The sequence below is a fragment of the Enhydra lutris genome, unplaced genomic scaffold, assembly GCF_002288905.1.
Source record: "Enhydra lutris kenyoni isolate GAN:26980312 unplaced genomic scaffold, ASM228890v2 scaffoldscaffold62, whole genome shotgun sequence".
NCBI lineage: Eukaryota > Metazoa > Chordata > Mammalia > Carnivora > Mustelidae > Enhydra > Enhydra lutris.
In genome coordinates, this window is record NW_019154146.1 from 12,409,624 (window position 1) to 12,427,115 (window position 17,492).

The 17,492-nt window shown below is 45.4% G+C and overlaps 1 protein-coding gene across 1 annotated transcript in view; it reads right to left on the reverse strand.

Moving 5' to 3' along the window:
• LOC111158677 (T-cell lymphoma invasion and metastasis 2) overlaps window positions 1-17,492 on the reverse strand; it is a 182,594-nt gene that overhangs the window by 61,251 nt on the left and 103,851 nt on the right. Inside the window, exons 10-14 of the mRNA XM_022520876.1 lie at window positions 12,046-12,207; window positions 10,282-10,386; window positions 9,639-9,717; window positions 7,190-7,282; window positions 6,025-6,288 (exon numbers count right to left, since the gene is read on the reverse strand). Coding sequence (XP_022376584.1) covers window positions 6,025-6,288; window positions 7,190-7,282; window positions 9,639-9,717; window positions 10,282-10,386; window positions 12,046-12,207 — 703 coding nt within the window. The remainder of the gene's footprint in view (window positions 1-6,024; window positions 6,289-7,189; window positions 7,283-9,638; window positions 9,718-10,281; window positions 10,387-12,045; window positions 12,208-17,492) is intronic.

A 17,492-nucleotide genomic window follows, 5' to 3' on the forward strand; every position in this document is an offset into this window, starting at 1 on the left:
AACAGCACTCCCTGAGCTAAATGCTGGTCATCATCCTACACCAGGCTGTGGAAGCCAAAATGCCCTTGTCCTCACCAACAGGAAATCAGTGGGTTTGCCACATCAGAGCCAGCTATGCAATTCCACCCCCGGGCCCCCCGCCCCTGGTGACAAGCTGTATAAGGGACACATACAATTCCCAGGAGCAATTCCTTCCAAAGAGCAAATCTGCATCTAAGTGGCTTCTGGTAGCTTCGGGACCTAAACTCCTCATACATCAATTCAGAACAAGAATGATTCAGCACTGGGTGGGGAATTAAAAAAAGAACCTCAGGCTGCAATTACCTTCCTCATCGGGTGAGCACTGCTGGGCTGATGCCGTCTGAGTGGGGGCTGGAACCTAAGTCCCGTCTCTTCTGTCTGTGGAGTGCACCCCGACTCGCCCAGCACAGTGTTAATCGCTATTTACAGACGGAGACGACGTTACTGTTACAACAAGCTCCACGCTGACAGAAAGACTTTGTTCAGAAACTCTAGGCCCAACAGGACGCTCTCAAAAATCCGCTGGAATTTCTCAAAAGATGGCATACCCCAGGAAAAGGGATTTTCTATCTAAACTGCAAAAAAAAGGCAGGAAGAGGAATACAGGACCATCAGGGGCCTGGCACACCCAAGCCCTCCCCTGGTGGCCTTGGTGGCTTGAAACCAACACCAGCCTCTTTGGGGGATTCCAGCTGCACCCTTACCCTCTCTGTAATAAGGCTTTACAGATGGGATTCCCGCGCCCGTCAAATACAGCCTACACATGTCTCTGCTCTTTCTGCAGTGGATAACCCGAACAGAAAGCCAGACCCTTAGGGGCAAGAATCAAATGGGTCACTCATGTCCAAGGAAACCCAGGCACTTAACACATCAGTTCTAGATGTGCTCCCCTCTGCTCCGCTCTTCAAGGAGGCCACAGGAAGCCCATGACTGCTTGGTGTACTCAATTTGCTGAATGGGCCTGTGTCTCCGGAGGGCGGGCTGCGGCACAAATGAGCTGAGCTCACCGGTCAGCTGGCTGCATTCTGAGCCACTCAGGACAGTGGCGGTGGTCTGCGGCACGTAATCCCCCACCAGCAGAGGAACAAACATGCGAACACAACAGCTATCACTCACTGAGAAACTTGACACAGATGATCTCATGTAATCCTCAAACCCTTGGCACGCAAGGGTTCAAGAAAGAGTAGGTCCCACCTCTCAGGGTCAGACTAATGCCCCTCCCCACTCAGGACCCTGGAGTGAGCCGGAGGGAGCCGCGTTAACAATGGAGCCTGCACTACCCCACACCTCCTGCAGGAGGCTCTCTGATGCACATTTTCCCAAGCTCGGGGGAGAGTCTTCAACGGTTCTCAAAAACCATTTCCCCAACCAGGGTGCGTATCAATGAGTCTCAAATGCCAGTAGCATGCTTCTTTTCCAGAAAAGCAAAGATGCTGAAGAGCAAGCTACCATCCTTGCCCGGGCTCCTTGGAACCTGCTACTCGTGCCAGCACTTTTTTCGGTCAGATACGTAAATAAGAAGGGTGTTTTGTTTTGCTCCGAGCTGAGCAAAAGACTAAAGTTAACAAATGCAAATGTCTGGATACCTGACCAAAACCACAAGTAGACCAAAAGCCCTAAGCCCAGTGCAGCTTATCCCAGAGCCTCACACGTTTTAAGCACGAAATACGGGATCAGTAAACCTTCATCACAGACAGTCAAGATGTGCCCAAAACTACCCTGCCGCTTCCTCCTTTACCGTCTCATATTCTTACGTTTCTGTTTAAACAAAACGAAACAAAACACAGGCCTTCCCTTCCAGACCACCAGCTGTTTGTTTATTATTAACAGACAGAGGACTGACTTCTCCGGAAAACAAAGTGGGAAAACCGTCCTTCTTTCCAAGTCCTGGGCTGGGGCTGCTTCTGCTAATGCAGAGGGAAACACGAAATTGAGGGGAAGGCAGACGCTGAGTATAACTCAAAGTTGAATGAAAACTTGTTTATCAAACTCATTTCTTTCCTTTGTGTAATTTTTAACCTTCTTAGCAAGAAAATGGGACTACCGTTTTCTGATTCATTGCCAAAGTAAAGCAAGGTAATTTTTCATACGACATTAAGCTGCAGAGGAGAGGGAAGAGGAGAATCCCGTTTTCAGAACTCCCAATGCATAAGGAGCTGGGCCAGACACACACAGATGTGGACTCCCTCGTAGGGATCTATTTGGGTGAGGGGCGAAACCATATCTTCCAGATGAGAAATCAAGGCTCAATGTCTTCATATGGGCTCCCCCATAAGCAGAGTCCATGCCGAGGACATGAGTTTACAAGTTTATTTGGAAGGTGATCCCAAGAGGTCCAAGGGAGGGCATAAGGAAGGTGAGACCAAGAAGGGAGGAAGCCCATAAAAGGCATGAAAAGTTGCTACATACACGCGGGGCTCAGTTTTACCAGAACCCCTTGCTGAATCATGGTACACACCACAGAACTGTCCCCGCAGTGGGTAAGGAAGCTCGGAGCCCCCACCAGCGCCCATCGTCCCCAGCTGAGGGCTGCCCTGAGGTTGCACCCGTGCAAACCCAGCCAGGACCCGAATTCAGGTTGGACTCACCGGCCTGCGTGCCGGCCACCTCACCTCATGTGCCACCTCGTGCCACCTTCCTTCTCCTTTCACCCACGCAAAGCCCCTGGGCACAGTCTCGATACTGTGCAAAAATGAGGGATTCACTCCTTTTATCTTTTCTGCCCTGGTCCCTTATTTTCTTTTCCCCCAAACTTAAAGACACATAGGCGTCCTTCTGAGACGCTCACTCATAGGCGCTTTCTTCCTTCACAAGCACCACTTCAAAAAGAAAACGAATTCTGTATTTGCAAAGTGGTGGGGAAGCCGCCCATCGTGGCCATTCCGTTTTCCACGGAAGCACGTTACTAAGGAACGGTGAGGGAGGAAGAGAGCAGAACTGCAGGCAGAAGGGTGGCAGGGCGCTCCTGGGGAGCGCGGTCCAGCCCCGCCAGCCCCACAAGACTGGGGGGGGGGGGGCCCCCCGGGAAACCGGGGGGGGGGGGGGGGCCCCCCCCGGGGGGGGGGGGGGGCCGGGGGGGGGGGGGGGGGGGGGGGGGGCAGCCATGCATGCACCTGTGGGACCAGCTGCAGGAAAGCACTGGAAGCTGACGAGCTAAGCCATCTGTATCCACAGCAGCAGCTCTCCATAAGTTATAAAGGTTTCCACCATGAGGATGGCTCCCTGAGGTGAGTGATAGAATGGCTATCTTTTATTTTTTTAAGATTTTATTTACTTATTTGAAAGAAAGAGAGGGAGCATGAAAGAGAGACAGAGACAGAGACAGAGAGCATGCATGAGCAAGGAGGAGGGGAAAAGGGAGAGCGAGAAGCAGATTCCCTGCTCAGCAAGGAGCCCGATGCGAAACTGGATCCCAGGACCCTGAGATCAGGACCTGAGCTGAAGGCAGATGCTTAACCCACTGAGCCACCCAGGTGCTCCACAGAATGGCAATCTGACCCAGGGTCTCTTTGAATTATTTCTGTGCAAAACAAACAAATGAAAAGGGGTAAACGGGCTTAGCTGACCTGCTTCATCCTCACTATTAAAAAATAAAGGTAAGGGGCGCCTGGGTGGCTCGGTGGGTTAAAGCCTCTGCCTTCGGCTCAGGTCATGATCCCAGGATCCTGGGATCGAGCCCCGCATCGGGCTCTCTGCTCAGCAGGGAGCCTGCTTCCTCCTCTTTCTCTCTCTGCCTGCCTCTCTGCCTACTTGTGATCTCTGTCTGTCAAATAAATAAATAAAATCTTTTTAAAAAAATTAAAAAAAAAATAAAGGTAAATTTGCCACTTTGGCTGCTTTCTATAGAAATTCATTCCTGCGGTACCAAAAGTGTTATAGACTCTGCAGTAATCTCTTATTACGACAAAATACATAGAGATATAATGGGCAGTGAATGTATCCCTCATGAATAATGAATCCAATGAATGGACACACACATGTATTACGTGGAATGCTCAGGCCCGTACCAGAGCCTAGGGTAAGTGAGTGATGGCCCTAATATAACCAAGTAATTCATTAATTCCATCACGAGTTCTGCTTTATGATATCTGCTTTTATATGCCAATAGTCAATTTAATGGCATTTTAAATTGGAGTGAAGCCCCAAGAGAGGACAGCACTATACACCTTATTGAACCACAAATCTAACATCTGATTTAATTCCAAAAATGACCTAATAAACTCATTTTATAATGCAATCTGTCCGAACAACTCTCTTTTTGTGTGTTTCATTCATTTCTAGTAATCACGCAGAGATTTCAATTGGAAATCCATTATCGTTGGGGCACCTGGGTGGTTCAGTGGATTAAACCGCTGCCTTCGGCTCAGGTCATGATCTCAGGGTCCTGGGATCGAGTCCCGCATCGGGCTCTCTGCTCGGCAGGGTGCCTGCTTCCCTCTCTCTCTCTCTCTGCCTGCCTCTCCGTCTACTTGTGATCTCTCTCTGTCAAATAAATAAATAAAATCTTTAAAAAAAAGAAATCCATTATCGCTGCAATTAAGTATAAAAGTTCCTTTGCATGGGGGCTGCCTAGATGGCTCAGCCCGCTGAGCATCCAACTCTTGGTTTCGGCTCAGGTCGTGATCGCAGGGTAGTGAGATCGAGTCCTGCATCAGGCTCTGCGCTCAAGTGCAGAAGTCTGCTTGAGACTCTCTCCTTGCCCTCTGTCCCTCCCTTTGCTTGAGTTGGCTAAATTAATTAATTAATTAATATCTAAATCTTAAAGAAAAATTTCCTCTGTGTCCACATAACATAAAGACCCTATGCTCTGTCTCGTGGGGGCTTGACCACCTTCTTCCAGGGATACAGAGGGAACCTACAGGTTTGCAGCAGTAGTGGGAGCCTCTGATTTACTTGCCAGCATACGGACTATGCAAGAATTAATAAGCTCAGAAATCCAGACTTTCATGTGGAAATTTTACCTCTAGAAAAATAAGTTGGCATACAACTTTTCCTTTTTCCTTTTTTTTTTTTTTTTTTTGCTGTTGAAGATTTTACTTATTTGTCAGGGAGAGAGCACAAGCAGGGGTAAGGGCAGAGGCAGAGGGAGAAGCAGGCTCCCCACTGAGCAAGGAGCCCTATGCGGGACTCGATCCCAGGGCCCTGAGATCATGACCTGAGCTGAAGGCAGCCACCTTAACCAAAGGAGCCACCCAGGTGTCCCATAACTTTTCATTTTTAAGCCTTGCCAAAATTTTAAAATTTATGAACTACATGAAAAGCTTGCAGTTTATGGAAAAAGTAGCCACTTAACAAAAGAGGTAAAGAATTATGAGACTGAGGAGCGCCTTGGTGGCGCCGTTGGTTAAGCATCTGCCTTCGGCTCAGGTCATGATCACGGGGTCCTGGAATGGACTCTTGCATCAGACAGCCCCTGCTCTGCAGGGAGCCTGCCTCTCCCTCTGCCTGCCACTCCCCCTGCTTGTGCTCTCTCTCTGTCAAGTAAATTACAAATAAATAGAATCTTAAAAAAAAAATTATAAGACTGATGCGCTACCTACTGCGCCAACGAGGCACCTACGGAAGAGGTAAAGAACGAAACTGTACCCAATCTTCTAAGAACCCAAAAGGTTGCTGCAAAATGGTTTTTTTTGCCTTAGATTCAACTGAATAAAAAATCAAACTTTGTCACTTACGTTGGCCTTCATCTACCTTCAATCACAAAGCAATTACAATATAAAATTATCCTGTATGAGTTTTTTTTTTTTTTTTTTAAAGATTCTTTGATTTTAAAGAATATTCTCTTGGGCAGACATTTATTTTCTACTTCCATGGAAGTGTTATAATTTCTACAGTACATGAAATTTTGATTAAATCTACTTGGTTGGCATCTGTGTTCTTCTAATAAATGAGAAAGCATTCCTTGAACAGCCTAAATAATCTAAGTTTGCAAGCAAAATTACAGCCTGAAAACATCAGCTGTCGACACCAGCAGTGAAGAAGGAAGAAAGAACACAGCCTTACCATTGGTTGTATTCTTTTTAAAGTTGTCCAGGAACTCCTCCAGGAGCTGGGACTGGTTCGGAGGGGGCAGCAGATGCTTCTGGTCCCTTGAGAACAGGTCACTGTCTGACCAGGACGAGCACAAGGTGCCTTTTGTCTCCGGCGGCCGGGCAATCAGAGTGAGCCCGACGCTCTGCTCAGAAAACAAGGCCTCCATCTGCTTCAGGTCAAGATCAGACACAGCTTCCCCATTTAAGGTCATGATTTCATTGCCCTTTCTCAACCCTGAGAACAAGGAAGAGGAAACAAAAGGAAGAGAAGGGAGATGACTGAGGGGAGTTATTTTAACGTGAAGATGAAGGACGGGAGGAACTCAAACCACAGATTCACAGGGACCACCTCACGGCTGTCTTCGAAGAAAGGCCAAAACGCACAGATCGGGAGGCCACTGACAACAGATGACAGGTCTCTCAAAGCCAGGATTAAAAGGGACAGTTTGGGGTTTTTTTGTTTTAAGTAAGCTTTCTGCCTAACGTGGGGCTTAAACTCATGACAAGAGTCCTGTGCTCTATGGACTGAGCCAGCCCGGTGTCCCCAGAAGGAACAGTGAGTTCCTGTAAGTAAGTGCATGGCTCAGACAGTTGAGGGTCCCCCTCTTGATTTCAGCTCAGGTCACATCTCAGGGTCTTGAGCCAAGGGCTCCGAGCTCAGCAGGGCCTCTGCTGCACAGTCTTTCCCTCTGCCCCTCCCCCTGCTCGTGCATGTTCCCTCTAAAGTAAATCCATAAATCTTAAAAAAAGGGGGGGGATACCATTTGACCCTCATTCAAATTCATTGTTCTTCTATTCACCTGATGTTAAATGCCATGAAAAACAACATTTACCTGTGTCTGTCTGGCTTTCTGTCTCCTTTCCCTGTCTGTCTGCACACCGCCTGTGTGTATACATGCTCTCCTTCAAAACACCTCCCCCTGCAAATTCTCTCTCCCCACATATATATGTAGACATATATGCATATATAAAAATATATGCGCATATGCATTTTCAATTAAACTATCAAGTGTACTTTTTTCTAACTCTAGGAGAAACCATTCTCTGACAAAACTGTAACAAGAGACTTTCCCCGACAGACTGCATCCCACAGTGTTGAACTGAGAGAGCACAGAGACACTCTGTGCCGCACAGACCTTCGCCATATGCCAAGCCATCAGGGAGAACGTCGCTTATCAGTATGCGGCTGAGACGCTGATGCTCGTCCGCCTGTGCTCTCACTGCAAACCCTGCGAGCGGTGGCAAGAGAAGAAAACAGGTCTAAACTCCGGCAAGAGAAGAAAACAGGTCTAAATTCCGGCAAGAGAAGAAAACAGGTCTAAATTCCGCACGCTGGTTAATCTCTCCAACTCCATCAGCAGCACCCCCCCGCCGCCGAGCATCTTTTCTCCTAAGTACGCAGTGTCAGGGAAGTCACGGTACAGGTACTGAGGAAGCACAGCTCTCCGGCAGGGGCAAAGAAACAGGAACGGGTCAGACCTAAAGGATCAAGGAGGGCATGACCTTGCCGGAGAGCAGAGATGCCGCGCCCATGTCTCGGGCAGCATTATCTACAGCAACCGAAAGGTGGAAGCAACCAGACTGTCTCCGGACAGATGGACGGATAAACACAAAGCAGTGAGCACACGCAAGGGAACTCCTGAAAAGGAAAGATCCAACGCGTGCTATCACACGGACAAACCCTGAGGACGTTATACTCGGTGACAGAAGCCAGTCACAAAAGAACAAACACTGTATGATTCCACTCGTCTCAGAGCCTGACAGCCGTCGAATCCATAGAGGCAGAAGCAGAATGGTGGTTGGCGAGGGGTGGGAGGAGGAACTGGGAGTGACCATTTACAAGCTACAGAGTTCCAGTTTTGCAACATGGAAATAGTTCTGAACATGGACCCTGTTCATGGCTGCACGGCAAAGGAATGTATTTAATGTCACTGAGCTGTCATTTTTAACCATTCTTAATGGTTACCATGGTAAACTCTGTTATGGCCGTTTTACCACAATTTAAATTTTTTTTGAAAATTTTTTTAGAAGTTGAAACCAAAAAGTACTACTATTGAGATAAATTAAATTGGGTTCGATACAAAGTAATTTGTTACAAAACAACTCTGTGTGGGGTTAGGCATTTTAAGTAGGCGGAAAACCACTTGGATGCCTACCGTAGCTGCCCTAAAGGTGACTACACGCAAAACCGAGGTGAGGCAGGGCTGCCCCTAAACGCATCTCCCTCACCTGGGCGTGCCCTCCCCTCTGATTCCACAGTTGGGAGCACTTGTTCCCCTGCCTGGGTTCCGTAATACTGGGAGTTCTTTGACAGTAAGAAGAACAATGTGTCCCCCTCACCCTTTTGCTCTGTGCCTCAGGCAGACTGTGATCTGATCACCACAAAGCATCTTTGCAAGTATCTCCCTTCAGTCCTTCAGGCATTTCAATACAAAGAAGATTCCCAAACACCCACCAAGGAAAGTAGAGTGAAGGTCAACAGAATACAGACAAAATGCTAAGAAGACTTCAGAGGGAAAACCAACATAACACTGGGTCAAAATAGACTAAATTAAGGGCGCCTGGGTGTCTCAGTGGGTTAAGGCCTCTGCCTTCGCCTCAGGTCATTGTCCGGGGGTCCTGGGGTCATTGTCCCGGGGTCCTGGGATCTGCTCAGCAGGGAGCCTGCTTCCTGTTCCTCCACTCTCTCTCTCTGCCTGCCTCTCTGCCTACTTGTGATCTCTGTCAAATAAATAAATAAAATCTTAAAAAAAAGACTAAATTAAAAAACAAAGAACTTGTCACTTATATCAATTTTTTTAAAAAGACACAAAGAACAAATCTCAAGAAAACTAACATATTACAATAACTGGAATTTGATCAGCTGAATTCATTTTAAAGGAAAAAAATTACATCGATGTATTCAGCAAGATAACAGTCTTTTATGGAGCTATGTATTGATCATTGTCTAATTACTGAGTTCCCATAGTCAAAGACAGAATAAAATATTAAAATGAACTGTAGGACATGAGCTCAGTCCAACAGGAGCTCAAGGCCAAGTTTAAAGACAAAGGGAAATGCAAAAAGCAAGTATTACAAAGTGATTTGGATAATATTGACCCTTAATTTTTAAACTGAAGGTAAAGCAATCAGATAAGCCCTCTTTAAGAAAGTTAGACCTTTAGTTAGTTCCTGGAGGCCAGGTGGATTTCCACAGAGAGGAGGGAACGCGGCAAGGGAAGCCTTGAACAGCACCATTCCTGGTGGGTAAAAAGCTGAGAGCAAAGACACGGAGGAGAATCGGGACTTACTCAGCTCCAAAAAGTAAATTCATTGTGTTACTCTCACAACCATACTTTCAAACTCACCAATTTCTATACTTATTCCTTTTATTTACTTTGGCATTTCCCCCTCATATTAATAAGTATCTTTTGAGACTAATATAAATACATAGACATGGAGGAATGGAGAGAAAGTTCAGAAACTACTGTCATGGTTGACACTGAACATGTAAATGTAAAGAAAAAAAATATTAGGTCCAAAGATACTGGAGCAAACTAGACACGGACGGACAATGCGGCTCTCCGACTGGGCTCCTGTGCTCACCAAAGTCAGACACACTTCCGGTCTTCGTGAGCTGCACGTCGTAAACATTCAGCGGGAAGATTTCTATTTCATCATAAACCTATAAAAGGAAAAACAACAAAATCAAAACATTTAATGTCATGGTATCTTGGAAATTTTTTTAAAGATTTTTTTCTTTTTTTGAGAGAAAAGTTATTTATGAGATAGAGAGAGAGAGAGAGAGAGGCAGGGAGAGAGCGTGCACGAGTTGGGAGGAGCAGATGGAGAGGGAGAGGCAGACAGCTTGCTGAGTGCTGAGCCAGACACGGGGCTCAATCCCAGGACCCTGAAATCATGACCTGAGCAGAAACCAAGAGTCAGACGCTTAACAGACTGAACCACCCAGGCACCCCTTTGGAAATTTATTTTAATGATATCCAAACTGGATGCCAAATTAACACAGAATTCCTCCCTCCCTTACAAATTATATACTTTTTTTTTTTTTTAAGTAGGCTCCACACCCAGCATGAAGCTCAACGTGGGGCTTGAACTCACAGCCCTGAGATCAAGACCGGAGCCAAGATCGAGTCAGACACTTAACCAACTGAGCCCCCCAGGCCCCCCCACCCCTGACAAATTACAGACTTAAAATCAAGAAGCCATGGATGTGGTTCAAATCACTTACCTGTTCTTGCATGAATTCATACAGCGCAGGGACACAGTACTCCATGTTTTCATCCACTAATTTTCGGAGTTGCAGGCCATAGTGGCTGGGTTCCAGCTGCCTCATCTGTAAAGAAAAGATAGCTATTTAGATTTTCAATGGTCTTTCTAAATTCATCATTGTCCATTAAAAATCAAAGTGGATATTTCTTAAGGAAATACTATATATGGTGAGTAGAGTTTAAACCCATATCTGAGAGCTAAAATTTAAATGTGCAAAATAAAAATAAATAAATAAAAAGAAAGACGGGGGACAAATAATTATTTTTAATTAGGTTTTCTCTAAATGACACTGCTTATCACTAAAAGCAAGAGATGTATTTTTAAGAACTTACGGGAGTATATTATCTGATAGACTAGATCTTACCATCTCTGCAAATACTGTCATTTTATACGCTGGTTTTACCTAAGTTGTCTCTCATTAATGAGGAAGAGAAATTGTGTGAAATGGGAACACTCTCCTATTCTACAGACTTCAGAATTAGGAATTTCCTACCCCAGAAATGTTTCAAAAGGAAAATGTCGACACACACACTCACTCATTCATAGTAAGTGGGTGTAACTGACCCACTCCGATTTCTGGCATCCTCTATCACTTATAAGACTTATGAACCTCATAACTCGGGCTGCTGGTAGAAAACAATACTGTTGGTTGTCTGAATAAAAACATTACATAACGGAGTAAAAGGACATGAGATTCATAAGAATGGAAGCTGCATGTATAAATGTCTGCTATCTTAAGGCTTAATTCAAAGTGGGAATATTAAACGAAAAAAGTAAAGATTATTCATATCTATTAAGTATACATGGTAAAGAGTTACCAAAGTCCACACGCCTTTTCTCACCATTCCAGGTGTTTGATGGCATTTTTCTCTGAAAACTTAAAAAGCGTTCAGCTCTACTACGCCACCTGGTGGATGAAAAACCTCTGCTCTGATGTTCAGTCTATGACCTCAGCAAGCTCTCTTAAAGACTTAGCATAAACGTTCTTTTCAGAAACTAAACCCAGTTTGAATAAAGAGTAAAACACCACTAACAATCCCCGTGAAGCAACTGTGAATAGTATCGTTACTCGTTTAATCTAGAGAATCCCGATAAAACTGCTCAGGAGTAAACCAAACTACTTCGAAGTTTCCACCACTTTCTTAACAGAGCCCTGTCTCTAAGGAACTTAAACAACAAGGCTTATTCTAGCTATAAATTATTATTTATATTATTCTAGCTATAATTATTATTATTCAGAATTATTCTAGCTATAAATGTCTACAAAGAATTTCAGTAAAACAGCTCAGGTTCTTTATAAAGGTGAGGGGCCATAACCTAACAACTCCCTCTTCTAAAAGATGGAGAAGAATGCTAATTAAAGTAATACATAGGGGCGCCTGGGTGGCTCAGTGGGTTAAAGCCTCTGCCTTCAGCTCAGGTCATGATCCCAGGGTCCTGGGATCAAGCCCTGCATTGGGCTCTCTGCTCAGTGGGGAGCCTGCTTCCCTGCCTCTCTCTCTCTGCCTACTTGTATTGTCTGTCAAATAAATAAAATCTTTAAAAAAAAATAAAAAATAAAGTAATATATATGTCCATTAATAAGCATGTTGATTAATAGATGTTCATTTTTTCCCTAGTACAGAAAGTGAGGTCTTAAAAATCGCACAGATTTACAAGGCACAGGGAGGCAACATTAATGATTCTTTCTACTGAGACCTATTTCCATAGCAAAATACATTACCTTGCATGCAAGAGTCAAAATATCTTCTACTCTATGTTCTGGCTTGATCATTACAGTAACCCCTTGATTATCCTGAAAATGAACGTAGGTCTGGACCTCCCATGTGTTGTCTCGGGGAACACCATCGGCTGCTGAACTGTATATATGCAGAAGTTCATCCACCTGTTTTCAGACACCATAAGAAAATACAGACAGATTTGATGCACAAAGCACAGACACTAGGAAGAAAATGTCCCCTTGACTCATGGCATATTTTATAGTAAGCCCTTCCGCATTCCTTGCATCTGGCTTCCCACAACCCTCAGGGGCAGACAAGCTAGTGTCTCCTCATCCATTTAGCCCACACGAAACTGAAACCCTCCAGGGAGGCTGACAGGAAGGCAACAGAGTTCTGGTCCAGTGTTCTGGCCACGTGCCATTTGTGGCCTAGACCAAGTTTGAACACCACACAGTGCTCGGTTTCGACTTTCCCTGCTCCAGAACTGCTGGTTGACAAGCGCCCTGTGAAATCTGCATTCCTGATCACCATGAACTAGAACATGGGCTCATTTACAGCCACTGATGCCCATGGCATCCTAACCTGAACCGTGCTGCATCTGAGCAACGCGGTTCTCTTATTTCTACTTGGTTCATAAAATCAGTCTCTAATACTAGGAACACTTTTTTTTCCTTTCTGTCAGCTATTTCATATCTAGACACTCTTTAAAATCACCCCCAAACATACCACCTTTAAAAGGAAGCTTTTCCCAAAGATGTTTAATTCCCTGGACCCCATTATCATAGTAATTCAATGATCTCATCCTAGCATGAACTTCCATGATTTATAAACATAAATAGTTAATATGAATTAAGCAACTCAGAAATGTTATCCTCTGGTTAGACTCTCGCATTGGTCTGGTGGCAAAAGAAAGACAGACCCGGGGATCTGAAATCAAAAAACTGGGTGTTCGAGTTACACACTCTGCTATTTAATCAGCAGGACAGGATATTCACTTTGCTGAGCCTTGTCTCCTACTCTGTAAAAGGAGATATTAGTAATATAATTACTTAAGTTTATTAGTTAATACAGATTTTGCCAGCAAAAAAATACAGATGTGAAATACCTTACACACTAGAAAATGGTACTTTCAATACTATCACATTATTCTATCCTACTTATCATAAAGTTATCATCAATGGATTTTACTTTAAATTCCATGCATTAAAGAAAGACCCCACAAAACAAAAAATCCTCCTATGCTGGATTTAAAAACTAGAATAGAGGGGCACCTGAGTGGCTCAGTCAGTTAAGCATCTGCCTTGGGCTCAGGTCATGATTCTGGGGCCTGGGACCAAGACCCAGGTTGTGCTCCCTTCTCAGCTATCTCTAAACTCTTAAAAGAAAAAAAAAAAAAAAACTAGAATATATATTGAAGATTTCAAAAGAACAGGCTCAGGAAAAGCAAGAGAAGAACCCATTTTTCTGTTCTTTTTAAAAATGTGGTGCTCATCTTTAAAGGGATGTTTCTGGATCTGTCATGGGTCTGTCACTTTCTGCGCATTTTCCTGGAAGATGATCATAGCCCAGAATGAATATCAACCTCATGTGCCAAACCAAAAGAAAGAAAAGGAATGGACACCTGGAGCAGAGAAGCAGGGAGCCAGCATGAACCCACTCTCTCGCGAAGAACCCTATCTCATACAGATCACTCTTCTCTGATTCAACCTCCAGGTACTTTTCCTCTGGGGAATTATTTCAACCAGGTGCATCAGCAAACAAGCAGGTACTGCCACAGAAGTACAGAGTCCACCCCCCAGCCCCCCCCCACACACACCGCTGCCCCCAACCAGGCTTGCTCAGCATCGAACTAAAACCCCAGCAGAGGTCACTGTGGAGAAAGAAACCACATAGGAAGCCGGCGGAGAAGTCAACGAGTGGGTTACTCCTGCAAAGCAATTTAATCATGCACTTTCAGAGCAGACCAGGAAAAACGTGACTGAAGATGGAAGGTGGGAGAGGGGGAAGAGAAACATAAGCTCACAACTATCCTTCCCTTTCCTCCTGCTCCCATCCTTTACTCTCCATCATAGAGAGACAGATTTACATGGGGCCAGATGGAAGAGCTCCCCACCCCTCGCCCGCCCCAGGTAGGCTCCACACCCATTCTAGGGCTTGAACTCGCCACCCTGAGATGAAGAGAGGAACACCCTCCTGGCAGCCAGCCGGGCTGTCAGGTGCCCCTGGATGGAATAAGCTTTCTGCAGGTTGTCAGTTCACTGACTACTAACAACTCGTTATGCATTGTCCTTCCCCCATAGGTAATAAGTGAGAAAAATGGGGCTCAGAAAACTCTAGAAATTTGCCCAAGCCACAGAGTGAGCCGTGATGGTGGCAATATGGGAATCTGAGCCCTAAAAACCTGGCTTCGGCCTATGCTCACCACCACTGCACTACAGAAATATCAACCGGCCAGTTACCTCCCCACAAAATGGATACAACCTGACTTTCTCGAATCTTTTCTGTTACTCTACAGCACACACCAAGTTCCAGTGGAACAAAACGGCTCACCTGACATTCCCCAGAAAGCAGCAGCTCTCTCATTTCAATTTCCCTTGCCTGCTCTACCTTCCTCACAGCTCCAATGCTAAAACCATATACATCCTTCAACCTTACTTCCATTGCTACCCTCTCCCTCTCTAATGAAGTCTCTCCTGCTCTGTTCCCTCTTACCCCAAATTCACTCAATTGCATGAGGCTACTGTCCTCTATCCCTGATATAGGACTTGACGAAGTCCAGCTTACGGGATAGTTTTTAGGTGCTCTCTCACACACACACCCCTGTTCCCTCCCTGGGGCTAAGATAAAGGACAGCAGAAGCTCTTTTCTGGCTCTGAGTCTTCTTCGGACCTTGATACAATGCATTTTGCACCCAGAACATATCAGCCCAGGGGCGTGGAATTGGATGCAACCAAAAATTCAGTCATACATAGGCCTGAAAGGTAAAAGCTGCCCTATCCACACAGTGACAAATTCTTAACCTTCCTTAAGTTTTAAGAAGAGAAATTAATAGATTCTTGAAGGAGTAAGAAGTTCTAGACAAGAGAAAAGGATGCAGACAAATGCCAAAGGACAGAATATCCATATTCTACTCAATATAACAAGGCTTTGGCTGCTCTGTGGAATCATTTCCTGAGCCTACACTGTTGACGCAAGATCGAGGATGGGAGAGAAGACGCCTATCAAAGTCAAGGCTGTGGAAGACTCAGAGCCTCTCCAGAGATCCTGCAGTGAAAATGTACACGGAAGCTTTTCCTGTGCCTTAACACATCATCTCAATCGTCCGCAATTAAAGAAAGGGAAAACCTGGTTATTCCAAGGAGACATCAAGAATTTGGAAAGGACTAATTAATTAGAACAAGAAAAAGAGAAGGCTGTACGTTTATAGATTGCCTAGGTGGTTGTAAGCTTTGCCCACTTGGCACAAAAACTAGGCTGATCCCCTCAAGGGTCAATGCTGTCCCTGCTGAGAATACACATGTGTGGCTTTATTCTCAATGCGCCAGATAAAAGCCATTCTTTTCCATCCGAGGAAAAGAGAAACTTGAAAACAAGCAAACAAACTAAGCCATCTGGAAAGCTCTTTTTCCAGCCCGCCCTTTTCTGAGGTGTTTCCTTCATCTTTTTACCCCTTACCCAGGAGCCAGCGGCTAGCCACGCTCCCAAGGCTGTGCAAACCCAACCTGCCTCCCACTCCACCTCTCCCCAAACCCCCCTCCCCCTCCCGCTAAAAACTCGTTTCCAGGGGCACCTGGGTGGTTCAGTCTGTTAAACGTCTGCCTTCAGCTCAGGTCATGATCTTAGGGTCCTGAGATGGAGCCTCAAGTGGGGCTCCCCGCTTAGCGGGGAGCCTGCTTCTCCCTCTTCCTCTACCCCTCCCCCACTGGTGTGCTTGCTTATTCACTTCCTCTCTCAAACAAATAAAATCTTTTTAAAAAATTGATAAAAGAACAAATAAATCAAAAAACAAAACAAAACCAAAAAACCTGGTTTCCAATTAGCCTGCTCAAGGTTCCTAGTTTCTGGAGAAAACACAGATAACAGCAAAAATATAACAGACCATCTGGTCAAATCCCAGTCTCTCCAGGGTTGGTTATCTGATATCTCTGGGCTTCCGTTTCTTCACCTTTAAAGGGGACTGAACCCCACAGCTCCACAGGGCGGTTAGGAGCCCTGAGTGGGAGGAATGGCATCTGAAGGCATTATCCTGTAAGGGGCCCTGACAATGTCAAAGAACTCAGTGAAGTTCAGCCTGGACTGCAGAATTAAGCCCCGAAATTCAACAACGGCCAGTATAAAGAGGTGCGGGAGAACGGTCCTTGTCTCAAAACCCTGAGGAGCTACGGATGCTGGGGTCACCGTGTGGTCGGCCGTGACTGGCCATCCGCACGAACCGGGGGCCTGGCACCCACGCCTGGCCCGGGTGTGCCCTCCTCGTGGGCCACTTCTACAGAGGCATCAATGATCACACTATTCCATCAATCGTCGTGTCACTCACACTCAGTGTGCCTGAAGGAAAGAAAACTGAAACTCCGCACGTTCTCACAGCAGATGCTTCTAGATCAAATGGCTTCTAATTACTACTTGATCACTGAAGGGAAGTGAGGAGCAAAATCACAATCTGGCTGTCACCAACGGGCCCTCCACCACAGTTGCTGATAAAAGGAAAGTCTATTAGCAAGTGAGATGAACAGAAAACACAAAAGGACGTACATGCTCTGGGTTTTCTTAATAACAGCAAAATGTCATGGAAGACAAAGTGTTTATCTCCTTCTTGGGCTGCTGCCCAAACATCAGTTGATATGAAGAGAAAACAAAAACCTATCTATGTACCTCTGTGTGTGTGTGTGTGTGTGTGTGTGTGTGTGTGTGTGTGTACGTGCGTGCATGTTACGCAGGGTCCCACTTAAACAGATTACTACGCTATGGTCAAGAGTAAGTGATTTCATTCCTATTTTCCATTTAAAAAACCAACATTAGCATTTTTTTTTTCCAGTTTGGAGGTAATGACTCATGGGACAATACTTCATTCACTCGCAGCCACAGAAAGTCGGGACACCCCAAGCCAATTTTCCAGGAGAAAGAGCCAAGGCCCAGGGGCTCCACAGTTCCTGCAATGAAGCTGCTGGGGGAGCTGCCTTCCAGTGCCTCAGCGGGGGATGTGCTGTCACAATCCCAGTAACAAACACCTCCCTTCAAACTCTGCTTGAGACTCATTATTACTCATCAAGAAGCATGCTATGAAAAGCTTTCATTTTGGGCTCGCCAAAATGTCCTTTCAAAAATGCTCAAATAAGACTGGCTTTACTCCAGTCTTAACAGATTTTGAATTAGGATGACTCACTGTTGGGACTGTTACATGGTGCCCCAATTAGAGTGGAATAGTTAAAAGATGCCTGGGACCCCTCCC